This window comes from Archocentrus centrarchus, chromosome 22 (genome assembly GCF_007364275.1).
Source record: "Archocentrus centrarchus isolate MPI-CPG fArcCen1 chromosome 22, fArcCen1, whole genome shotgun sequence".
NCBI classification, from domain to species: domain Eukaryota; kingdom Metazoa; phylum Chordata; class Actinopteri; order Cichliformes; family Cichlidae; genus Archocentrus; species Archocentrus centrarchus.
The window spans coordinates 21,423,551-21,450,817 of NC_044367.1; the positions used below are offsets into that span (position 1 = coordinate 21,423,551).

The 27,267-nt window shown below is 39.3% G+C and overlaps 1 gene segment (V, D, J or C); it reads right to left on the reverse strand.

Annotated features, from left to right (window-relative positions):
* Positions 1-584: 584 nt before the first annotated feature.
* Positions 585-24,788, reverse strand: LOC115801375 (M1-specific T cell receptor beta chain-like). The segment is given in 8 exon segments: positions 585-902; positions 1,013-1,119; positions 1,302-1,328; positions 1,421-1,765; positions 2,940-2,982; positions 7,856-7,866; positions 24,312-24,611; positions 24,740-24,788. Coding segments are annotated over 8 exon segments (909 nt in total).
* Between the last annotated feature and the right edge of the window lie 2,479 nt (positions 24,789-27,267).

The window sequence follows — 27,267 nt, forward strand, 5'->3', positions numbered from 1 at the left end:
ACACAGTGAGCCGGAAGTTGTGGTAAAGCGGAGGGTTGCAGCGCCGTCGTTTCTTAGCACAGAGAGCGAGCTGCACGCTGATCTGTGACCACATCCTCTCGCCTGCTGTTGCACTCTACTCCTCTGCAGGGTTTCATGGCCTGGTTCACCTTTCCCTCAACAACAGCTTTGACCTTCTTCAGTACACAGATGAATTGCTGGTTTCCTGTTATGTGAAGACTCACATTCTTACAGTTACTTTCCTACTGAGAGTTTTTTTTTTTACATAAAGGGAACATAAAACATAATAAAATTATCTTATGTGCAATGTAGATCAGCCCACTTTAATTAAATAGTGAAGGTAATCAGAAAATTTACATCACCTTTCAGTTTCTTAAATACATTTTATGGCCAAAATGAATCAGCTTCTGAAGCTTTTCTGAGCTGAAATGTTTCATTACTATGTGGGAAGAAAAGAAACTGACTTCTCAGAAAACAGTGAAGATGGGCAAGAAACTAAGAATACCTTTGTCTGTGGAAAAAATGTTCAGTGTGGGGTGAAGTGTGGGTGCAAAGTCAAAAGGAAAGAGAGAACACTGACAGGATCTTCTCATGATTGTTTATTGATAAGAAAGTTAAGCATTAAGTGGAAATTATTCAACAAGAACACAGCCAAGGTTTCTAAAAAACATAAAGCAACAACAACAAACAGCAGCTTTAATCTGTAATTTAATCTGCATTGATCTTTTACTCTAGGTTTAGAAGGTATATATGAATTCAAATGTGCTGCAGTACAAGGTTGTGGCAGTATAAGCACCATATTTTACAGGTTTTATTTACAAAAACTTAAATGATCCATGTCCCAAAGATGCTTTGGCCAGTTGCCAGCTCAGCTCTTAATGTTTGCGTTTTCCTGATGAACTCTGCAACACAGAGAAAGGAAGCCTGCGTTAATCGTTTTACTTTCTGTTTTGTTGTTTAGGACAATATGTTGCAGGGAAAGGGATGAAACTGGAGCTCATGTTCAACAAACCTGAAGCTTCCACACCAAATATCCAACAAAGGCGCCATAAATGCAGCTCTTGACGATAAAAACACAGTAGGAGAGTTTGGCTTGATTTGCGATGTTCAAATATTTCTCTGCAAAAAAGGTCATAGAGGAAATATAAAAGTGTACGTTTTGGAGGCAGATTAATGTTGCAGATTTTGTTGAGATCAGAACATTCTGATTTTAACAGTTTCTTAAAACCGTTGTAAGAAATGTTTTGTATGTGTTGATGACTTGAAGGGTTAAAAAAAAAAAACACAAAATATGTATTTACCTCTTGTGATGCCTCCATCTGAAACACCTGATGGAAGAATAAAAGAAATTAGAAAAGGAAACATAATTTCTTTCTCCCATGTAATTCATTATGAATCATTTCTGTGCTCCTAAACATACCTTTAACACCGATTATTGTGGCAGTTTCATTTGTGTTGGTTCCATTAAAGAAACTGACAATGCAGGTAAATGGTTTTCCCTCCGTGTACCAGTCTTTAGCAGAGACTCTCAGCCTGCTTGTGATCCTGTAGAAGTCTCCAACCCGCTGGGCAGCTTCATCTGTTGCTACACCCTTAGTGATGGCTTCCCCATCGCTTTCCCAGGAAACACTAACGTGGTCAGGATAGAATTTAGAGCCCACACAGACGAGGGTCTTCTTCCTTTTTTTGTCTTTGTTGTTTCTGCACTCACGTTCTGATGGCTTCAGTATTTCTACTGTTGGTTTTACGGGAGTACGCCCTTGCTCTGCAAGAACAAAGAGAGAGGAAAAAATTACACTGTTACAAAAATTTGACACATGGACATATTTATGCATTTAGAGCTGCAACAATATGTAGAAGAACATTTCTGTACGTTTTTACAGCAGTCAGACATAACTGTTAGAGCACAAAAGATACAGGAGAACTTTTAAACACTCTTTAACACTGAGGATGCATTCAGATTAAAGAATTCATATTTCATTCATTTGTTTTTATGAAGTTATTGTTGTGATCTTACCAAGAACTGTTAGTTTGGTGCCTTCTCCAAAATAAGCAGGATAATTACCGGAGCACACTGCTGACTGCCGTGTTAAAAACTGACTACACTTTAACTGTCTACTTCATTTATTAGTTTTTATTTAATTTTAATTTAATTTTTATTACTCATACCAGGACACATCCAGCACAATCACAATGAGCATTTCTATTGGTTATTTTGTTTGTTGGTTGGTTGGTTTGCTTGTTTTACAGCCTGTTTTCACATTTTTTCTTCACATTTCATTTTATAGCTAATGCATCAACCAACATACCATTTTGCTAATAAGACGGTGTTGGCCATTTTTTGTACCTTTATGAAAACTTATAAACATTATTTGATCAACTATAACAAACTCTTATGTTTAAACTGATGCTGCAGCTGAACTGACAGATTTATCTTGTTATATATTTGCACTCTTTCTCAAATATCGACAGCATATTAACACAGCAATCACTGAGTGAGACATTAACACAATTAATTACTCAACAACAACTTTGCAGATTTAGAGTACACATAAAAAAACATGATTTCTTATGTATGAAACACTTTCTTACCCAGTACTGTGAGTTTGGTGCCACTGCCAAAGTAAGCAGGGTCATAGTTGTTCACATTGATAAACTGCTGCATAAAAAACTGCAGAAGCTTTCAGCACTGACGGCTTTGGTCTGTCGTTTTTGTCCTTTTTTAGATACATTTAGCAACTTTACAACACCCAGGTTCACATAAAACACATCATTTAACCAAGTTAAATCTTTTTGATTATCTCATACTACTAAATAATTATGATTTAAAATATTAAAAAAAATACTGCACCATGCTTATCTTCTGTGGAATCAAACAAATACCTTTCTGTTATGTAGACAGTGTTAGGTTTACGTCCGAATAATTTTTACAGTCTTACCTAAAACAGTGAGTTTAGTTCCAGCTCCAAAGTAAGCCTCTGACTGGAAACTCACAGTATTTCACAGAGCTGATAAGAACTGAGTGTGAGAACAATATTCTGGGCTTAGAGCCAAATGTTTTACAGCCACACTACTTTAACTGGAGAACACAGATAACACTCATTTCTACTGACACACATAAACCTCCACATAAAGATCTTTTTAACTTTAAAACCTGCAGACTTTGTTCACTACCATCACATTAAATATAAATGAAACATTTACCAAATGCTGTCTATGATACCAGCGTGTAAACTGAGGAAGATGAAGCTCAGATGATTTTTGTTGGCAGTTTTCTTACCTAAAACAGTGAGTTTAGTCCCAGCTCCAAAGTAAGCCTCGTTGTAGGAGCACAGAGACGCTCTACTGTGACAAAAACTCTTCCTAGTGCCTCTCTTTAGCCGTGCCACGTGGAAATTATTCCAACTGTCACTTTTTTACATGTAAAGACTTTAACTTGAGTATTTGCTGTTATTTTACAGTTCAGAAACATCTTAACAAAAATCAGTCCTCAGGAGTATTTAGTGAACTTTAAAAGGTTTTCTTACCTAAAACAGTTAATTTTGTTCCTGCACCAAAGTAAGCCTCTGCAGTACCAGAGTCACAGTGCACCTGATCAGTGCTCAGAACAGCCCAAGATGCTGCCTCGACTCTGCTTCTTTATTTTTTTGGTCACTTTGAAAATGACTTAATGTTACTTTTCTTTAAATTAATACATCCACATATGCTGCACTGCAGTTCATTTCTTTTTAAAAGTTTAATATAGTACAAAGCACCTTTGTCAGCCCACATATTTGGTTTAACTAGTGTCACTTTAACACGTATATGAAAAGAAATGTAGATTTTTTTCTCACTTACCGAGAACAGTCAGTTTTGTTCCCTGACCGAAATAAGCTTCATTCTGACACAGCGTTCAAGCTTCAGAACAAAAAGCTCTGAGCTGAGATCAGAAAGATCTCAAATACAGTTTGTGAACAACCGACTCAAGTTAGTAAGTTTTTGCATTTGTTCTGATTTATGTATCTAAGACCTTACTTCAGACATATCCACACATAATTTTTGTTTCTTACCTAAAACAGTTAGTTTTGTTCCTGCACCAAAGTAAGCCTCTGAAGCACCAGAGTCACAGTGAAGTGAATCAGTGCTCAATACAGCCCAAGATGCTGCTTCTACTCTGCTTCTTTACTTTTTGATTGCTTTAAAGATTTTACTTTTACTTTGCTTTAAATTAAAAATCCACTTTTGTTTTTTTTCATGTTTAAAAGTTTTTACAAGTTGAAATGCCAAGCACCTTAGTAAAACACTTTTTTCAGCCCACAGACTTGGTTTAACTAGTGTCACTTTAACATGTATATGAAAAGAAATGTAGATTTTTTCTCACTTACCGAGAACAGTCAGTTTTGTTCCCTGACCGAAATAAGCTTCATAATTGGCACAGCGTTCAAGCTTCAGAGCAAAAAGCACTGAGCTGAGACTACAATGAGTCCAAATACAGTAAGTTTGTGAACAAACTGCTCACATTAGGAAGATTTTCACATTTGTTATTTCTTTGACCCAAACTTTACTACAAACTGTACGTATAATTTTTGTTTCTTACCTAAAACAGTTAATTTAGTTCCTCCACCGAAGAAAGCTTCATAACCACCAGTGGCACAGTGAACTTAATCAGTGCTCAAAACATCTCCAGATGTTTCTTTTACTTTGCTTCTATAAACTTTTAAGCTTTAAAGCATTAATTTTTAATGTAATTCCAGACTAACACAGTTACACTAACGTTTAAATGTTAAACAAATAAAACAAAACAAAATGTTTCCCCTGAAGCAACAACAGGTGTCCTTTAACACGTTTTACATGTTTTCGTGATGAATCCATCGTGGATAAAGTTTTACTCACCAAGAACAGTCAGTTTTGTTCCTGGACCGAAATAAGCTTCTCTATTGACACGGCGCTTAAGCTTAATGTCAAAAAGCACTCTAAACATGTAAGCACCTTCTGTTTCTTTATGCAGCCATCCCACTGATTACCTTAATGCATTTATATGATTAATTTCATCCTTCACTTACCTAATACAGTCAGTTTGGTCCCTTTTCCAAAGTAAGCTTCAGTGTTTGTCACAGTGCAAAATACTCAGCATGAAACTCTTTTTCTGCCACACATTTCTCTGAGGACTTCACTAACACTCCTGTCAACACTAAGACTCTAATCAAAGTGACATTTATCGAAACACAGAATTAAAATGAAATGTTTACCTAAAACTGTCAGTTTGGTTCCTTGGCCAAAGTAAGCTTCGTTAGCATTGTCACAGTGCAAAAGTACTCAGCATGAAACTCTTTTTGTGCCAGAATTATCTCTGAGGACAGTCCTTATTAATACATCTGTTAATACTAAGCCTCAGAACAAAGGTACGTTTATTGGAACAGAGTAAAGTGAAATATTTACCTAAAACTGTCAGTTTGGTTCCTTTTCCAAAGTAAGCTTCACTGGTTTGTCACAGTGCAAAAGTACTGAGCATGAAACTCTATTTGTTCCAGAATAACCTTTGAGGATAGTCTTTACTAACACTCCTGTCAACACTAATACTCCAATCAAAGTCACATTTACCACAGCATGATATTAAAATGAAATATTTACCTAAAACTGTCAGTTTGGTTCCTTGGCCAAAGTAAGCTTCGTTAACATTGTCACAGTGCAGAATACTGAGGATGAAACTCTTTATGTACCAGAATTACCACTGAGGATCATCTTTACATCTGGTAATACTAAGGCTCAGAAAAAGAGGTACATTTATTGGAACAGAAAAGGGAAATATTTACCTAAAACTGTCAGTTTGGTTCCTTTTCCAAAGTAAGCAGGTTCAGAGTAGGTCACAGTGCATAATACTCAACATGAAACTCTTTTTGCATCAGAATCATTGTTGAGGATAGTCTTTATGAATACTTCTGTTAATACTAAGGCTGTAGCCAAAGTCTTATTAATCAGAAAATTGAAGTAAAATGAAATATTTACCTAAAACTGTCAGTTTGGTTCCTTGGCCAAAGTAAGCAGGTTGATTGTTGGTCACAGTGCAAAATACTCAGCATGAAACTCTTTTTGCATCAGAATAATTATTGACAAAAGTCTTTACTAATACTTCTGTCAATGCTAAGGCTCTAAACAAAGTGACAATTAGCAAAAATAGTGGTAAAATAGAATATTTACCTAAAACTGTCAGTTTGGTTCCTTGGCCAAAGTAAGCAGGTTGAGCGTTGGTCACAGTGCAAAATACTCAGCATGAAACTGTTTTTGTACCAGAATAATCTTTGAACATAGACTTTATGAATACTTCTGTTAATACTAAGGCTGTAGCCAAAGTCTTCTTAATCAGTAAATGGAAGTAAAGTGAAATATTTACCTAAAACTGTCAGTTTGGTTCCTTGGCCGAAGTAAGCAGGATTATTATAGCTCACAGTGCTCTGTGTTCAGCTCAATAATTTTTAATTTTTATGAGAACAAATTTTTCCTGCACTGTCACCAACATTTACATCATTTGAAGTTTAATGGAGTGAACCAAAGTTTTGAGATCTCCAACTTACCTAAAACAGTGAGTTTTGTTCCTTTTCCAAAGTGAGCTTCAGTTCCAGAGTCACACTGAGGGCCTCTTCAACCAAAAACTTTCAAAACTTTCCAGTAACATCATCTTTACACATATTCTAATAATCCAGATGATGTTTAAACACTTTAAACATGGAGGTTGAGCTTCACAATGTCCGAATTTTTTATGTGTACCAAAATGTGTCAACACAAACATCCAAATGTTGCACTTATGAACAACAGGTTTTTAAAAATAAACCTTTTATCCATTAAAAATTTTTGCATATAAACATCTTTTCACTACCAAAGTGTTCAACCATCCCAGACGCTTCCAGATTAGTGATTTTTCTGCTCTCCCAGCATTTTAGGCTGCCTGTAGCAGTCTACACAATGGATTTTAATGGGAGGAGGTTTTTGTACGGCGGCTCTATGGGTTTGTATCACCGTGGCCCCCTGTCCCCACGGTGAAAAAGCATCACACAAAAACCTCGCGTCTTTTTCGTTCTCTCCCCTCGCCTCCCCCCACCCAGCTTCTCCCTATCTCAGCCTCCATCTCTGCCTGTGAGAGCAGCTGCGCAGGTCGGGCTGCCTGACGGCTGAACGGGCTCCGACCTGACTGCTGCTATTTCTGTGACAGCTAAGAAAAGAAGCAGGAAGGGAGGGAACTAAAAAAAAAAAAAGAAACTTCTTTTACTTGTGTTTGTAGCTGCTCAGAGGAAGTGACATCTCTGGTGGTCACAGCTCTTTATCCAATCAGTTATCAGCAAGTAAAGAGATGCCATAAGTTATCCTTTAAATTGCTCAGTCTTTCTTCTAAATTTTAACTTTCAAATGACTGCAGAAAGCAATACACATTTATTCTTCAAAACACAAATTAAGGTCAGAACTGCACATTGTTATAGGCAGACTATCATTTGCTGGGTGACCCACAGACAGTCTGCAGCTCAGACTCTTACAGAAGTATTATTTAATTTGTTAAGCTTGTTCTTCTGGTGTCATGGTTGCAATTAGAAAAATGGTGTTGTCTCATTATTTAAATTTCTGTTTCATAAAGTAAAAATGCACACTAGCTGTAAAGCACTAAAAAGAGAACAATGTTCTCCTCTGACTGGTGAACACTAAAGATAAAGAACCAAATATATCCCTGTGAGCTAAAAGAAACTGACTTAGATTCATGAGGTGCGTGAAAACTCCAAATGAACGCTAATTTTCGGTCTGTGTCTCCTGGGTGTGCATCAAGTCAACACTTTCCCCCAAACAATACCAGAACAACAGCTTGTTCTTCTGCCCCCGCGTGGCCACAAACATGTTTGGGTCCTGTGAATTGCGAGGTGGGGACTCACTTTATTATGTTGATCAAGCCATTTCTGTGCGGTTTTTATGGTGTGGTGCATTATTTTCATGGGAGAGACCACTGCCATCAGGGAGCACCATTATCACAGGTGGGTGTGTTTGGTCTCCAACAATGTTTATATGGATGATTCATGTCAGCTTAACAAAACATCCACATAAATGCCCAGAGACAAAGTGTCCCTCCACTAATGTCCACTGTAATGACATGCTCAATTTTGTTCACTTCATATGGTGGTTTAACGTTGTGATGTATTTCTATAAGTCAAAAACCTGTCTGTGAATCCTGATGTTTTTCTTTCAAATTTCTGTATCTTATTAATTTCTCCATTAAATAATATCTTAATAGGACCAATTACAATCTTACATAATCTGAATCTACAAGGATCTGTACTATAAAACTATAAAATATGATTTTCAAGATTGACTGTTCATGATAACAAATATATACCATTCAGTTTGATAGTCCCTGCATCATCTAAATGTGTAATCCCACATTAACCCTGTAGAGGTCAGTGTAAAGTTGATATACTTTTATATTGCCAGGCTAATATAATAGGTAAATATAAGAAAGTTCTGGCTTTAACACAGAGTGACACAGATGATGCTGAGCAGGGTCATAATATTGTAAAAGCTCAACAATGTTAACACACCTGCTCACTTATCTGAACAGATCAGCTTTGTGGGCTTTGTAGAAACATCACCAAAGTGTGGAGAGGCAGTTTTTGTACACTTGGAGAATTATCCAAGGTCATGCACATTTTTCTTTTTAAGATTTACTTTAAAGTACTGAGTGCTTTAATGTTAGTCTTGTCTCATGCTTCACCCCTCAACAAAATTCTGCTCATAGTCCAACCCTTTAATCCACTTGATGCGCCTCCTGCTGTTCTCTGCAGGTTGTTGTTTAGCTGCAGAGGCTTTCTGAACCACTGTGCTCTTCTGGAGGCGCAGTAATAAACAGCTGAGTCTCCAGCCTCGACAGAGTTTATCTGCAGAGAGGAGCTCAGGACAGAAGGCCGGGACATACTGTACTTGGATTTGTTGAAAGGAGCTTCAGTGTCCCATGCATTTTCACCAAGAGAATAAGTTACTAGCTCTATTTTCCCACTGCTACTTTGTCTGTACCAGAACATGTAGGAATAGTCGTCATCATCTTGTTCACAGGACAAAGTTGCAGTCTGGGTTCCCGTGTGGCTGATCATAAATGGGTGCTGCTGAATTTTTACACAGAAGGAGAAATCTGAAAAAACAGATAAAACACAAATCAGAGATCATCCCAAGCAAAGGAGTTTTTATCTAAGAATTAAAGTTAAAGAACTTACTGGAGAAGATTAGTACTGCAACCAAAAAAATGTGCATCATGATCGTTATTATACACTTAAGAGTAAAAAAGTGAGGGCCATCAACATTCATTTACAGTTTAACTGTTTAGTTTTCTGTCAGGCTGAAGAGCTGCAGGTGTAATTCACCGTCTTCTACAATCAAAGCTTCTAAAATGAGCTCAGTTCATCCTCCTCCTCTTATTTTGCCATGAAGCCTTCACCCACTATCACATTTTGTAGGTTCGCACAAGTTTCTCTGTACCTCCTGGTGGACACTGAGCAGCAACTGCATTTCAAGTGTCTTGTATTGATAGGGCTTATGGTTATTAATGCTTCAACAAAATCTTTTTTTTTTTTTTTTTGATAAAACAGCATGATTGCTGCTTTTCAAGTTCTTTTTGATGCACATTACAGATTTTACTTTTTGAGCTTTAAATTAGTTTGTGGTGTTTTCACTCAGGTCCAGTTACTGAAGACAAAACTAAAGTCAGAGAGCTCACAAACAAGCAGCAATTAAAGGCGGCTGCATTAAAAGGCCCGACAGAGCATCTCAGTGGGGGAAATGCAGCATTTGGTGATGTCCCTGAAAAAGATTTCCAACCAAGCAAAAACATTCCTTATTATGGGGTATTATGTCTAAACATGGCTGTAATTTCTAAACAATTAATGCAATGCTTTTGTTATAAAGGTGAAAGCCTTCAAAAGGCAAAAGTACAAAAACTGTGTCATTGTCCAGCAAATTATGGGCCCTAAGTGAACGTAGTCATCTACTGTGTTTGATATTGTGTTACACTACTGCCCGATCGACAGCCCGGTGACAGCAAATAACCAATTCATTGATTTTAAACTGTAATGGAGATGCCATCATTATTAGGCTATGATTTATTACAGGAGAGTGATATCAATAAAAAGCCAACACCAGCCCATGTGCATCTCCTGTCCTGAAAAATTTTCTTTGCTACACAAAAACCAAAGAAGCCACGGCTCCTTCCTGCTGCTGTGTCATCTGTGAGCGGCAGATTTGTTATTTGTATGACTGTCTGGTTTGTGTGTTTCACTGTGACTAGCAGCGCAATAGTAGGTGCTGCTGTCATTGAGCTGCAGCTCAGTTATATGAAGAGAGAAGATGTTTTTGTTTGCATTGATAGATGATCGGAAGTTCCCCACAGCTTCGTCGTACTCTTTGATCAGAAACTCTATTGGAGCTCCGTAGTGATTTTGTCGGTACCAGTAAAAGGTGTAATCGCTCATGCTGACCCCCGGACCCATTCTGCACTCCAAAGTTAGGGCCACTCCCGGGTGAGAGGTTTGATATTCAGACTGAAGAACTACAATGCTGAGACCTGCAACACATGAAGAACAATGTTTTATGTCATTACAGATCATTGTGTTTGAAAATGATATGGAAACTTGAACTTTTCAGAGTAAATGTGCAGCACCCACTGCAGTGAAAAAGAAGTGACAGACAGAAGACTGTGACAGGCATGTTAGTGGAGAGCTCTCTTCAGCTGAATGATGCCAAACTGCACTCTGTTCAGCACAAAGGAAAGAAGTCACATGATCACATGATGACAGTTGTGTAAAATCATGGCAGGAACTGATTCTCATTTGCTAATTGCTAAGTCAGCCTTAGAAGAGGAAAAAGATACATTTTTCTTTTTTTTTTTGCCAAAAAAACCCTGTGCTTTCTGTCCAAAGTTTACTCCAAGTTCTCTGATACTCTCATAGTTAAAGAGGTATGGAGCGGTTATGGTAAAGATAGACTACTATTGAAACACTGTTATGATAGTAATTAAAATTATTTCAGACAACAGGACAGGCTTGATCTCCAAATTAAGTAAAATTATGTAATTTTGTGATGTATAGCATTTTGTTAAAACATGTTGGTGATTAACTGGAAACAAATATCCTGGACAAATGACAGAACTAAAGCAGAAATTGGTTAAAAATGAGTCAGCAATCATGAAAATAATAATCAGTGTCTTTCAGATCAGAAAAAAGTTGGTGAGCCTTTGTTAAACTTGGAACCTGAAACAGTAATCAACTAATGGGTCTTCACCCAAACTGTGCTCAGGGTTCAGGCCATGGTCGGTGTGACACCTGTTCAGATTAAGTTCAGAACCAGGATTACAAAGTAAACACAGAACAGTCAGGTGACTCACCTTTCAGGTCTCAAAAAAAAAAAAGGTTGTGATAACATATTTGACCAAACTGACAAAAAGCTCATCAGCTAGCGTCCGTTTTTATATATAATTTTTAGCAGTTACTTTAATTTTAGTTAACTATAATTACCTTGCTGCGAACAGCCCAAAGAGTGAGTGAGAAATGGGCTGTTTAATTGGCCATAGGAGGCGCAGCTTCGTGCGCCTGCGCCGTGGCTGCAGGGCTTTCCTCGTTAGTTTCAGAGCCAGAATTCCTTTCTGAATAAAAGAGGTCGTTACAAAAAATAAACTACGCTGGTTTATACCTCTTTACTGCAACAAATAAATGATGTGTTAAATATCCAGTATCACACAGCGAAGAGTTTTGTCATTTCACCTCGGAGGTTTTTTCTGGAACTTTTTGTCCCACAGCAACAATCATCTGCAGACCAGAGCTCTCCTGAAAGGATACTTCTTCCTAAAAAACTGGAAGCTGCTGCTTTATTTTTTAAAATCAAGGTAAGCCCCCATTTACTTTGCTAACGTGTGTTAGGTTCTGTTCATCAAGTTTTGAACGCTAAGATAACATTTGGCCTGTCTGATTTCAGCTGCCTGATGGTTTTAGTCTGCTCTTGTATGTATGGTCGGTTGGACAGTTTTTGCGCGCATAGTTAATATCAACATAAAAAAACGTCAAGGACCTGAAATTCTTCTGTGACCCACCACAACTCTGATCAGATGAACATAAAGTATTTCCTTCCTGTATTTCTACTTTAGATTTCCTCTGTATGTACAATTATATGCTGATAGCCACTACGCTATTTTCCATATTTACATTACATTTTAAAAGCCGTAATATTTTATCATAAATATTTCATGGTAATTTCAATCCTACACCTTTACATTAGAAGAGTCATTTAGTTTGCAAATGACCTCTGACCTCAATATTACCTCTGTCACAAAAATGTGACACAGACGTACAGATAGAGATATATATAGACCACTGCCATAGGCGAAGGTCAGCTTATTTCCATGTCTGTGTTGAACACTCTGAACAATGACACACACAGAGACTGGAAAAAGAAAGTCTCTTTATTTGCTTGTTTGATTAGTCCAGAAGCTCCACTCTGTGGAATCAGGTGTTCAGTTAAGGAGATGAATACTATAAATGAAGGCATAGCCTACAAAGTGTGGTTACTGATGGAGCCTGGTTCTCACAAGAGAGGTTGGTTGACATCAAATCAAATCAAATGCATTGACGACTATCACAAATTTCAAAGGACTTCAGACTAATCACGCAAAACTGGAAATGCTGTCCAAGTCTCCCCCTCCCCCCAATAGTCTCAACTGTTCAGAATGACACAAAGAGACAAATTGTCTTCAAATTGAGGACATTTATGACCTTTGCTACCTTCCTTAAGATTGGACATCTTGCAAGGATCACACCTGAATGGTCCTCAAAAATTCTCTGTTCTCTGGACAGAGCAGGTGATGACCTGAAGCTTCAGAGGAGTTGGCTGATACAAAAAGATAATAACCAGAAAAATCTAAATAAAAGAGCAACAAAATGACTGAAAAGAGGAAAATGTATGTTTTGGATCAGCCAACGTGCTCAATGTGACGCTACTGAGATGTTGTGGCATGATCTGAAGAGGGCCATTCAGAAATATTAACTGAAATAATTTTGTTGATAGTAATAGTCAAAATGTATCCATCACTACTGTGTAAACTTCATAAGCAGTCACAGGAAACCAGAGGAGATTTTTGCTGTTACGAGAATATTTACAAAATTCGTATATGAAGTTTTTCTGTGTTTGTATATTTAGAGCTACTTGTTTTTATGATCCTGACTCAAGTTTATGAAATTTCTCTCTGCTTGCTCACAGCAGGACACTACTCTAAAAGCATCATTGTTATGACTGTATATGAAATCCTCCCCATTCTCTGTTGTTCACTTTTCTTGGGTGAGATGTGTTGTTTCACTCTTAGCCTGATCTTTGGGTTTAAAAAGCAAGACATGCATAAGTTATGCTGGGGTGCATTGTGTAATTATTAGTCAAAATTAAAGCGAGTTGTTAAATACAGCATTTGTATTTAAAATGATTGTTTTGGGGAGTTCAAGGTGAAATTTGAGATCTTACATGAAAACCAGCTGATGAGAAGAAGAGTAGGTGAAGACATTGTCGAGCACTGATGTGAAAAGGATTGCTGATAGAAAAGGCTCAGGGTGAAAAGGGAGGAGATTGCATTGCTTAGTTCGTCAGCACACTCCCATTGTAAAGGTTTTGTGCCACGTGCTGTGCTTCCACCTATTGGTGGAATTTATTTATTTAATTTATTTAAGTGTGTTGTGTGATCACAAGGTGGTTATTATAGGGAGAATATCCATGTGAGAACATTATTTGGGGAAATATTGTGAATCATATTAATTTCTCATTCCCATTTTCTATTAGGAACTATTACTACTGTGGTTTGTTTTTACCCCCTTAATATCATTACTTATGCTTTAGTCAGATGTTTTTGTCATGCTCCTGAGGTCTGCCACAGTACCGTGTAGCCTTGCAGCACAAAGATAAACTGCCTCATCTTCCTCCTGAATGCTCGTTATTGTTAGAGACCACTGATGCTCCTTTTTCTCTGCCTAAAAACCAGATTTGAATCCCTCTTCAAATTGTGAAATACCAGCTACAGTAACCACCACCAGCTGGAAACCTTTTCCTCTCAGCTGTCTGTACCAGTGCAGATATTGATATCTGCACTGGTACAGTTTTTGTAAAGCAGCCAGGGGAGTTGAAACACTGTGCTGACTTGCAGCACAGAAGTAATGTGCAGTGTCTGCTGGATTAATGTTGGAGATTACAAGCTGGGCTTTTCCCGTTGAATGACCTGTTATGTTAAATCTGCTCTCAAAGTTCTTTTCAAGAGCTGGGTTTTGATAATAAAGACGTCCAATCAGGTCCATTGTCCGCTGGCCTCCTGCTGCTGTCTTGTACTGGTACCAGAGCATGTAGGGATAGTTGTTATCTCCATGGTAACATTCGAGACGAGCTCCTTGTTGATCCGGTTTTATCAGAAGATGTGCAGGTGATTGCTGAATCACAAGTGATGACAGCACAGTGTCTAGAGGACAAAAATAAAAAACTGAAGATTCACAAAGTTTGATATTGTCATGAGAAAGCACACATATCTTTGTTTTTGCTTCCTACCTGCAAGCAAGGACAACAAAACAATAAACATTTTATATTTTTACTAGCTAGAGAAAACCCTCATGTATCTGCAGTGCTCTATGTAACTGTGAGTTACACAGTTATGCAGAGCTGTTAATGAAAACACTGACGTTACATCTTCCTTTACTTTTGTGATGAGGAGGGAGGAGCTGTGTTCTTACCATTTTCATGTGTTGCCTCTGCTCTCTGCTGTTCAGTGTTTTGTCTTAGACATAAAGCATGTTAGTTTTTTCAGTCTCTTTATTTTTTTACTTTACAAGAAAAGCTGCTGAAAAAGGAGGGCAGTATTTATATATTAGCAGAGCTATGAAAACAACTTGTGTCTCTGGTAACATTCATGAGAGTGGTAAGAAGAGGGGCGGGGGTCTGGCTGTGTTTGTAAACGATAGATGGTGCAACTCCAGACATCTAACCATCAAAGAGACGCTCTGCAGTAAGGACATTGAACTGCTCGCTGTTGGTATGAGACCGCACTATCTTCCTCGGGAGTTTTCACATGTTATTGTGATAACTGTGTATGTGCCGCCCTCTGCTAACGCTGCTGCAGCCTGCGATGTCCTCCATGCTACTACCAGCAGACTCCAAACACAGCACCCACAGGCCCTCTTTCTGATCTCAGGGGACTTTAACCACGTCTCCCTGTCCTCCACTCTCCCCACCTTCACCCAGTATGTCACCTGCCACACCAGGAATACCAACACACTGGATCTACTGTATGCCAACATCAAGGAGGCATACAGCTCATCATCTCTGCCTCCCCTGGGGGGCTCAGATCACAACGTGGTTCATCTCCAGCCTGTGTACAAACCCTTGGTACACAGAGAACCAGTTGTGACACACACAGTGAAGAAATGGTCTGAGGAGACTGAAGAAGCTCTGAGAGACTGCTTTAGCTCCACTGTGTGGGAAGAGCTTTGTGCCCCTCATGGGGAGGACATCGACAGCATCACGGACTGCATCACTGATTACATCAATTTCTGCGTGGAAAACACTGTGCCCACCAGGAGGGTACGGTGTTTTTCAAACAACAAACCCTGGATCAACTCTGAAATAAAGGCTCTCCTGAAGGAGAAGAAGAGAGCCTTTAGATCAGGAAATAAGGAGGAGCTGAGAGCCGTGCAGAAGGATCTGAGAAGGAAAATCAGGGATGGAAAAAACATCTACAGGAAGAAGATGGAGGACCAGCTACAGCAGAGCAACATCAGTGGGGTTTGGAGGAGTTTGAACTCAATTTCAGGCCACAAACCAAGCCCTAGGGTTGTGGGAGACTTAGAGTGGGTTAACAACCTGAACCAGTTCTTTAACAGGTTTGACCAGCCACCCACCCCTCCCCCAGCCCAGTCCCCCCTGCTGTCAGCCCCACCATCTTTAATGACTGCCAACCTTTCTTCTTCTTGGGACCTCACACCTCTCAGCTCTCAGCCATCACCCACCCCCTTCACTTCTGAGGACTCCATCTCACAACCCCCATCCCCCACCTCCATCTTGTCCCTCTCAACTCATCATGTGAGGAAGGAGCTACGTAAGATCAAGGTGCGAAAGGCTGCTGGTCCAGACGGCATCAGCTCCAGGCTCCTGAGGTGCTGCGCAGATCAGCTGTGTGGCATCATGGGATACATGTTCAACCTGAGCTTGAAGCTGGGGAAAGTACCACAACTGTGGAAGACCTCCTGTGTGGTACCGGTACCAAAGACCAAACATCCAAAGGATCTCAGCAGCTACAGGCCGGTAGCCCTGACATCGCATCTAATGAAGACCCTCGAGAGGCTGGTCCTCAACCATCTACGCCTCATGGTGTCGTCTTCGTTGGACCCGCTGCAGTTCGCCTACCGGCCTGGCATCGGGGTGGATGACGCCATCATCTACCTCCTGCACCGAGCTCTGACCCACCTGGAGAAGCCTGGAAGCACTGTGAGGATCATGTTCTTTGATTTCTCCAGTGCTTTTAACACCATCCAGCCAGGACTTCTGAGAGACAAGCTGGAACTGTCAGGAGTGGACCACCACATCTCCGAGTGGATACTGGACTACCTCACTGACCGCCCACAGTACGTGAGGACACAGGGCTGTGTCTCTGGCAGGCTGGTCTGCAGTACGGGGGCCCCACAGGGAACTGTGCTGGCACCGTTCCTCTTCACCCTCTACACTGCAGACTTCTCCATCAACTCCCCACGCTGCCATCTGCAGAAGTTCTCTGACGACTCTGCCATAGTTGGCCTCATCACAGGTGAGGATGACTCAGAGTACAGACAGTGGACTCAGGACTTTGTGGACTGGTGCCAGCGGAACCACCTCCTGATCAACGCCGCTAAAACCAAGGAGCTGGTGGTGGATTTCCGCAGGCGCAGACCCACCACACGGACACCGGTGAACATCCAGGGAGTGGACATTGAGATAGTGGACTCTTATAAGTACCTGGGTGTTCACCTAAACAATAAACTGGACTGGACTCATAACACTGATGCGCTCTACAGGAAGGGTCAGAGCAGACTCTACCTGCTGAGAAGGCTGAGGTCTTTTGGAGTGCAAGGGACACTCCTGAAGACCTTCTATGACTCTGTGGTGGCATCAGCCATCTTCTATGCAGCAGTATGTTGGAGCAGCAGCTTGTCTACAGCTGAGAGGAAGAGGATAGACAAGCTCATCAGGAAAGCCAGCTCTGTCCTAGGATGTCCTCTCGACTCAGTGCAGGTGGTGGGAGACAGAAGGACTCTGACCAAAATAACATCACTGATGGACAAAGTCTCCCACCCCATGCATGAAACTGTTGCTGAGCTGGAGAGCTCCTTCAGTGACAGACTGCTGCATCCTAAATGCACAAAGGAGCGTTACCGCAGATCCTTCCTCCCAGCAGCTGTAAGACTTTATAATCATCACTGCTCCCAACAAAAACCACAATAACCTACACAATGTAGGATAATATATAATATACTGTAAATAGTCCGGCCTGTTAAGGTTCAACACACAGGCACATCATGTACATTGTATATAGTGTTATTATTAGTAGTATTAAGGTTAATATTGTTTGTTGATTTTATATATATTCTTTTCTTAATAGTGTGAATTATTATATCTTTATTTATATTTATAATAACTGCCGCTGCTGTTACACCCAAATTTCCCCTCTGTGGGACAATAAAGGCTGTTTCTTCTTCTTCTTCTTCTTCTTCTTCTTCTTCTGATGGATCTCTTGGTAGTTTTACATGTTACCAATTACACCGAAAATTGATCTGCAGTACAGGAAAAAGTAAAAAATAAAAATACTATCTTAACGATTGTAGCCCATCACCACAACATTCTTTGTTAAAAAAACAAAACAAAAAAAGAAACAAAGAAATTATATACTGCAAAAAAATGTATTCATTAAAAAAGGTGCCCATTTGTTCACGGTTGTTTTCTATGTGCTGAATCTACAAAGCAGTAAATACTACCTAATGTTGTGATACTCCATCATAAATTACTAGATCACAAAGACTAGACATTTATTTTATTGTCTTTTACAAACTGTAAACTAGGATTTTGTATGTTTATTTAAGAAATTAGATCCTCATGAACTGGGAACGCTTTAAATAGTCTTGATTTTTTTTTTTTAAATTCAATTCTAAAGAAACTAAATGAAAAGTAAATTGTTTATACCAGAGGACCAATTTTCATTGCGATAAATGAAAAATTCACTGAGATATGTTTTAAAAAATTTGTGAATGACAAGATACGGATATTACAATTTTTTTTAAACATTTTCTTTAGTGACCTTGACCTTTGATCTGACCTTGAAAACAAAATCGTATGTTCTTGGGCCCCCAAGGAATATTTCCACAAAGTTTTGTTAATTTTGGTTCAAAACCTTTTGAGTCATATTGATAACAAAACAGACAAACAAGCAAACAACCAGGAGTGAAAAGAAAACCTCTCTACACCTGTCATTGGAGCAGGTAATAATAAAGCGTTCATGGGGAAACTTTTTTCTTTGAACTGTCAGAAATGTTACCCATGGAGTAGCGATGTGCATGCAAAAACTCATTTATATTAAAATGTATAAAAAAATTTGGACCACTGAGTGATCAGTGCAGACCCAGAAACACATGAAACACACAGAGCAGAAATATATCGTATAGGTAGGCCTCTGTGGAGGAAATGACAGCAGAATCTGAGCAGTGAAAAAAAGACCAAAGTGAGTAACATTGTGACTTTAGAAGTGTCACTCCTTCTTTATCAACCATGAGATGCAGGTGTGTTTTTGATGCCTCCAGCTTTTTGTAAAGCAGCCAGAGGAGTTGAAACACTGTGCTGACTTGCAGCACAGAAGTAATGTGCTGTGTCTGCTGGATTAATGTTGGAGATTACAAGCTGGGCTTTGCTCGTTGAATGACCTGTTATGTTAAATCTGCTCTCAAAGTTCTTTTCAAGAGTTTGTGAATTATACTGAAGACGTCCAATCAGGTCCATTGTCCGCTGGCCTCCTGCTGCTGTCTTGTACTGGTACCAGAGCATGTAGGGATAGTCGCTGTCTCCATGCTGACATTCGAGACGAGCTGCTTGTTGATCCGGCTTAATCAGAAGATCTGCAGGTGATTGCTGAATCACAAGTGAAGACAGCACAGTGTCTAGAGGACAAAAACCAAAGATTCACTGAAAAGTTTGATATTGTCATGAGAAAGCACACACATCTTTGTTTTTTTTGTGTCTTACCTGCGAGCAAAGACAACAACAAAACAACAAACATTTTATATTTTCTAGATAAAGAAAACCCTCATGTAGCTGCAGTGCTCTATGTAACTGTGAGTTAGATATAGCTATGCAGAACTGTTAATGAAAACACCATTTGTGATGAGGAGGGAGGAGCTGTGTTCTTACCGTTTTCATGCTGTTGCTCGGTTGGTAGAGCAGGTCATCTACCAATTGGAAGGTTGGTGGTTCGATTCCCAGCTGCTCTGGGCTGCATGCCAAAGTGTCCTTGGGCAAGATACTGAACCCCAAGTTGCTCTCCGGCGCAATTGTTGGAGTGTGAATCTTAGATAATAAGCACTTAGCTTAGTTACATATGGAAGTGCTTGTATGAATGAGTGAATGCAAACATGTTGTATAAGCGCTTTGAGTGCTCAATTAGAGTAGAAAAGCATTATATAAGAACTACTCCATTTACCATTTTACCATTTGTTTGACACCTGCCTTCTAGAAATGGAAATCCAGATGATTTCTACAACAGCATGCAATCAAGTTCTTTAGAAATTGTTAACTGATATGTTATGTTTTTGGGGAGTTATCCATAATGACTACCTTACTGTGTGAGCCCTGATCTTCTGCACATGCTCAACACGTGTGTGGTGGTGGTGGCTACTTACTGAACAGATTGCCTGTGCATGGATGCTGGATGTGTAAATTTTGTGTGTATTGCTGTGGTTTCCAGATTGAACGACTTATTTTTTTGAAGTGCTTAATATGACTGTTAGAAATGTTACCCACAAAGTAGCAGCATGTATTTAAAAACCCCTCTTTGGTATTATTGCACCTTTGTTTTTATTTAAAAATTTGACATTTTAGACAGAGTGTGTTGAGAAGATGGAAGGAGTAAATTGAGGAGCTGATGAATGTAGGAAAGGAGAAAGTGAGGCTGATGGATGGAGGCCAGTTAGTGAATCAGGAAGTGCAGAGGATTACTAAGGAGGAAGTAAGGGCTGCTATTAAGAGGATGAGCAGTGGAAAGGAAGCGGATCCTGATGACATACCTGTGGAGGTGTGGAGTAGTCTAGGAGAAGGGGCAGTGGACTTTTTAACCGGTTTATTTAACACAATCTTGGACAGTGGGAGGATGCCTGAGGAATGGAGAGATGGTGCACTGGTACAGATGTGCAGAGCTGCAGTAACTACAGAGTGATAAAAGTGATGACGCCTGATGATAACATGAAGCTCTGGGAAAGAGTTGTTGAAGAGAGGTGACAATCAGCATGGCAAATGTTTACTTTGATTACACAAACATTATGTAGGAGCAGGTAATGGATGATGGGTATTGATCTGTAAATAACTGCACATGAATAAACTGTTTATTATACTACAGAATATTTCTAATAAGGCAGGTCATTCTCTTTCTTTTGACAATACTTTAAAAATATAATTAATTTTGTGTCAAGTTGAAAGAAAGACAAATGTGAAATGTAAGTGTGATCAGAGGTCAAATGTGACATATTTTAATGCAAATTATAATGTGATATTTAGAGTCCCCATATGGACTCCAGCTTTTAAGAATCATTCCTTAAAAGTTGGTAATACAAACAAAGGCAGCAAAATTTTAAGCTTATTTTAAAAGATAAGACATTTTATGAAAGTATGACCTTATTTGACCTTGAAGAAGAGGTCAGAGATCCAGAGTAAAGTATATTTAGAATCCCCATATATCCTTCCATGTATATGTTGTCAATATAAAGAATGGCAACGAGGAAAAACAGTATTCAATAACTCTTTGTAGCGTTATCACTTTGACCTTCACATCAATCTATTGACCTTGGGTGGATGTAAGCCAAATTTGAATGGATTGTTAACATGACTCCACTCTACACCCCTACAAAGTTTTATCAGGATTCATTCAAAACTTTTTGAGCTATTGTGTTTACAAACAGAATGATGACACACGTGTACACAAAGACTACCAAAAGCATAACCTCCTTGGTGCAGATAATTATGAGTCAAAATTAAACCAAGGTTTTGGTGTTTATTATAATACTTAAGATATTACACATGGAAGCAAGCCATGGAAAAATACAGTCCTCCTGGTTTGTGCTGCTGCTTCTAGGAATATCTGTGAAAAGACATATGCACATGTACAACACCTCACTCACAGGAAAAAGATGAGGGTTTTCTGTGAGGGAGCAGCATTAAACCACATCACTGTGTGCTGGCAGCGCAGTAATAAACAGCCGAGTGTGACACATCTGCTGTTTTTATAGTCAGAGTTCCTTCTACTGTGCTGCTCCTTGTGAGGCTAAATTGTTCTTCAAATTGACCCTCATAATTTGGTGCCTGCTCATATCCGTAGCCGATGAGGGTCATAGACATAGTCTCCTCTATTTGCTGATACCAGAGCATTATTACAAGGGAGGTGTCGTCATGCTTGCAGTTTATCTGGACCTCACGCTTCTCGTTGACTATCTGGGGAGGAGATTGTTGAAATATAACAGCCCTCACCTGACCTGTAGAAAAGGGGAAAAAACAGCATACAATGAGTAAATACAGTATTTGTATTTGATTATTTTGGGAGTTCAAGGTGAAATTTGAGATCTTACATGAAAACCAGCTGATGAGAAGAAGAGTAGGTGAAGACATTGTCGAGCACTGATGTGAGAAGAAGAGTGCTCATAGAAAGGCTCAGGGTGAAAAGGGAGAAGATTGTGCTGCTTAGTTCGTCAGCACACTCCCATTGTAGGGGCCTCGTTCCACGTGCTGTGCTTCCACCTATTGGTGGAATTTATTTAAGAGTGTTTGCATGATCACAAGGTGGTTATTATAGGGAGAATATCATGCGTGAGAACATTATATCATATTAATCATATTAACTCTGTTAATCAGACAGTTTATTCCTCATTCCCATTTTCTTACCTATTATTTACACGACAAACCCGCAGCATAAAAGTCGGTGATATTATCTTCTCCACAGTGTGGTTTGACCCCCACGCAGACACGCATCTGCACACACACACACACACACACACACACACTAACTTTTTATCAGTACTTATGCTTGAGTCAGATGTTTTTGTCATGCTCATGAGGTCTGCCACAGTACCGTGTAGCCTTGTAGCACAAAAATAAACAGCCTCATCTTCCTCCTGAAAGCTTGTTATTGTCAGAGACCACTGATTCTCTTTTTTCTCTGCCTGAAAACCAGATTTGAATCCCTCTTCAAATTGTGAAATGCCAGCTGCACTAGCCACCATCAGCTGGAAATCTTTCCCTCTCAGCTGCTTGTACCAGTACAGATATTGATATTGAGTGCCATTCTGGTACATGTAGCAGTGCATCTTAGCTGAGGCATTGGAAGAGCTGGAGATGTAGCGGGGCCACTGAGTGATCAGTACAGACTCAGAAACACCTGAAACACAGAGCACAGAAATGTATCTTAAATCATATATATATATATAATATATATATATATTTTTTTTAATTTTATTATTTTCTTGAATGATTAGTACAGGAAATTAAAAAAGGCTTGGTGAAGTGTTAACATTTAGAGTAAATCTAGTGTGTGTTTGTGTCTTTCTATCAATAAACTTTACCTGCAGCCCAGATAATCAAGAAAGTAAAGGTGGTGATGATGGGAGTCATTTTCCCTTCAGAAGAGGAAATTAAATGGTTGGCTATAGACTGAGTCAACAACTCAGGTAGGTTCTCTGGGGAGGAAATGACATCAGAATCTGAGCAGTGAGAAAAACTGTGTGAAGGCAGGCATTAGAAGTGTCACTCCTTTATCAACCATGTGATGCAGGTGTGTTTTTGATGCCTCCAGCTTTTTGTAAAGCAGCCAGAGGAGTTGAAACACTGTGCTGACTCGCAGCACAGAAGTAATGTGCAGTGTCTGCTGGATTAATGTTGGAGATTACAAGCTGGGCTTTGCTCGTTGAACGACCTGTTATGTTAAATCTGCTCTCAAAGTTGTTTTCAAGTGTTTGGGTTTCATAATGAAGCCGTCCAATCAGGTCCATTGTCCGCTGGCCTCCTGCGGTTGACTTGTACTGGTACCAGAACATGTAGGGATAGTTGTTGTCCCCATGGTAACATTTGAGATGAGCTCCTTGTTGATCCGGTTTTATCAGAAGATGTGCAGGTGATTGCTGAATCACAAGTGATGACAGTGTCTAGAGGACAAAAACTGAAGATTCACTGAAAAGTTTGATATTATCATGAGAAAGCACACACATCTTTGTTTTTTGTGTCTTACCTGCAAGCAAGGACAACAAGACAACAAACATTTTATATTTTTACTAGCTAGAGAAAACCCTCATGTATCTGCAATGTTCTATGTAACTGTGACTTAGATATAGCTTTGCAGAGCTGTTAATGAAAACACTGACGTTACATCTTCCTTTACTTTTGTGATGAGGAGGGAGGAGCTGCGTTCTTACCATTTTCATGTGTTGTCACTGCTCTCTGCTGTTCGGTGTTTTATCTTAGACATAAACCATGTTAGAGTTTTTTTCTCAGTTTTTTTATTTTTTGAACTTTATAGAACAAAGAGAGCTTAAGAAAGAGGGCAGTATTTATATATTGGCAGAGTTATGGAACCAACTGTGGTAACATTCACGATGTTACCAATTAACACTGAAAGTAAAAAGAGAAAAAATCAAACTGACAAAGTACATATGTTAAAAATTTAAAAAGTTGCACAAAATTTAGAGACATTAAAAAAAAAATTTCATTGAAAATGAATGAATAAAATTGCCCACTTTTTCAGATTTTTTTGAACAAAAAAATAGAGGATATGAATCATATTAATCATATTAACTGTGTTAATCATACAGTTTATTCCTCATTCCCATTTTCTGACCTATTATTTACTGTACATGACAAACAAGCAGCGTAAAAATTGGTGATATTATCTTCTGCACAGTGTGGTTTGACCCCCCCCCCCCCCACACACACACACACACACACACACACTTACACAAACTTTTTATCAGTACTTATGCTTGACTCAGATGTTTTTGTCATGCTCCTGAGGTCTGCCACAGTACCGTGTAGCCTTGCAGCACAAAGATAAACAGCCCCATCTTCCTCCTGAATGCTCGTTATTCTCAGAGACCACTGCTTCTCCTTTTTCCCTGCCTGAAAACCAGATTTGAATCCCTCTTCAAATTGTGAAATGCCAGCTACAGTAGCCACCACCAGCTGGAAACCTTTTCCTCTCAGCTGTCTGTACCAGTACAGATATTGATATTCAGTGTCATTCTGGTAACAGTGCATCTCTGCTGAGCCATTGGAAGAGCTGGAGATGTAGCGGGGCCACTGAGTGATCAGTACAGACTCAGAAACACCTGAAACACAGAGAGCATAAATATATCATTTATATGTTAATGTATATTTAAACTTCTTGAATCATTTAATACAAGTAAATTTTTTAAAAAAAGGGGAGTGTTTGTGTCTTTGCATCTATAAACTTTACCTGCAGCCCAGATTATCAAGAAAGTAAAGGTGGTGATGATGGGAGTCATTTTCCCTTCAGAAGAGGAAATTAAATGGTTGGCTATAGACTGAGTCAACAACTCAGGTAGGTTCTCTGGGGAGGAAATGACATCAGAATCTGAGCAGTGAGAAAAACTGTGTGAAGGCAGGCATTAGAAGTGTCACTCCTTTATCAACCATGTGATGCAGGTGTGTTTTTGATGCCTCCAGCTTTTTGTAAAGCAGCCAGAGGAGTTGAAACACTGTGCTGACTCGCAGCACAGAAGTAATGTGCAGTGTCTGCTGGATTAATGTTGGAGATTACAAGCTGGGCTTTGTCCTTTGAATGACCTGTTATGTTAAATCTGCTCTGAAAGTTCTTTTCAAGAGTTTGTGAATTATACTGAAGCCGTCCAATCAGGTCCATTGTCCGCTGGCCTCCTGCTGCTGTCTTGTACTGGTACCAGAACATGTAGAGATAGTTATTGTCTCCATGGTAACATTCAAGACTGGCTCCTTGTTGATCCGGTTTTATCAGAAGATGTGCAGGTGATTGCTGAATCACAAGTGATGACAGCACAGTGTCTAGAGGACAAAAACAAAACAAAAACTGAAGATTCACTGAAAACTTTGATATTGAGAAAGCACACACATCTTTGTTTTTTGTGTCCTACCTGCAAGCAAAGACAACAAGACAACAAACATTTTATATTTTTACTAGCAAGAGAAAACCCTCATGTATCTGCAATGTTCTATGTAACTGTGACTTAGATATAGCTTTGCAGAGCTGTTAATGAAAACACTGACGTTACATCTTCCTTTACTTTTGTGATGAGGAGGGAGGAGCTGCGTTCTTACCATTTTCATGTGTTGTCACTGCTCTCTGCTGTTCAGTGAGGAATGCATGCTTTTGTTTTATACGTATACAGAGGCCATCACTTTGACACCTGCCCTCCAGAAATGGAAATCCAGATGATTTCTAAAACAGCATGCAACAGCTTCTTTAGAAATTGTCAATAGATAGCACTACATTATGTTTTAGCGTGTTTTGCATAATGACCACCTCACTTTGTGTGGACTTTGTGATTTTTGTTCTTTTGTAAAAGCTCTACACACATGTGGTAGTGCCTACCTAATGAACATATTGCCTGCGCATGGATGTTCAGTGTGGAAATGGCATGTGTATTGCTGTGGTTTCCAGATTGAACAACATATTTCTTTGCAAAGCTTAGTGGTTGTGTCAGAAATGTTAGTATCAATGCCTATACTGTATAATATGCATATATAAACTTCTCAGCTGCCATGACTGTAAAGCTTGGGTGAAATGGGATCCAAGTTTTGCAAGTAATGCACCCTTGTTTCTATTTAATTAAGCCTTCACTACATTTTAATGAGGCTAAATACAGTTTGGATAAAAATGGCAGTCTGAAAAGGTGACATTTTTTGTAGTTCCAGTATTTTAATTTGGTAGAGTTTCACAAAGTTTCTCTGTGGTTTCCTGTTGGGGTGCTGATATCTGGCAGATCAGTTTGAAGTATGAGGGTTTTTGTATGAGAGTGTCATTATCTTTATCACCGTGTATTCGTGCTGCTCCAAAATATTCTCCACTGTCTTCGGGGTGGCTTAGGTTCAGGATGTGTAGATAAGCTGTTTTTCTACCATCTCCACTCACCTTAAAGTTGCCTTCAAATGGCTTCTCAACATTCAGATTCGTAAAATAGACATAAGCAATCAGCTTCAGGGAGGTTTCTCCCGGTGAGCGCTGATACCAGAGAATCGTATCGTAACTCGAAATTTCATGAGTGAAGGTCAGGTTCACTTGAGTGGTCGGTTGTCCTAACAGCTGAGCTGGAGACTGAGACACTTGTTTCTCTTTACTGAGATCAGCTCCTGGAGAAGGGACAAAAGAAGAAAGAGGGGTGAATATTTAGTTTTCTTTGCCTGTTTTTTGGTGCTCCAACTAAAATGTTTTGTAAGAGTTCAGTGTTACCTTTCATCCAGAACACAATTAGGATGGCAACAATAAGATGAGATGGCTTCATGCTGGATGTCAGGAGACAAATAGTCTCCGCAGTGCTTTGCAAATCAGAAGGAGGGACAGGAAGTGATGTAGAGAAATGAGCAAACTGTCTAGCAGCAGCTTGTGTTTTGGGGTGTCCTCTATGACAAATGGATTGGCTTTAAAATGGAAAAAAAAGTTATTCTGTCAGATTTTTTTTGCAGAAATGCTTGCTGCAGTGCTTAATTCAAGAATATGAAAGACGAGGTCTGCATTAACTTTAAAATCTCGTTTTTTAAAAAAAAAAATACTGATGCTGTGTTTCATGGTGTCATTTTTACTTCCCTCCAGCTCATCAACTGAAAACTGATCAATAATTTCTGGAAGATTTTGCAATATTCAGGAAGCTGCCTTGACAAATGATACCCATACCCAGGACTCAGTGCTGGTGATTATGATAACTAATAATATTGTCAGTCATTGGATACATGGGAAGAGGTTTTTGTCACAAGCAGATGGGTGTTTGATGT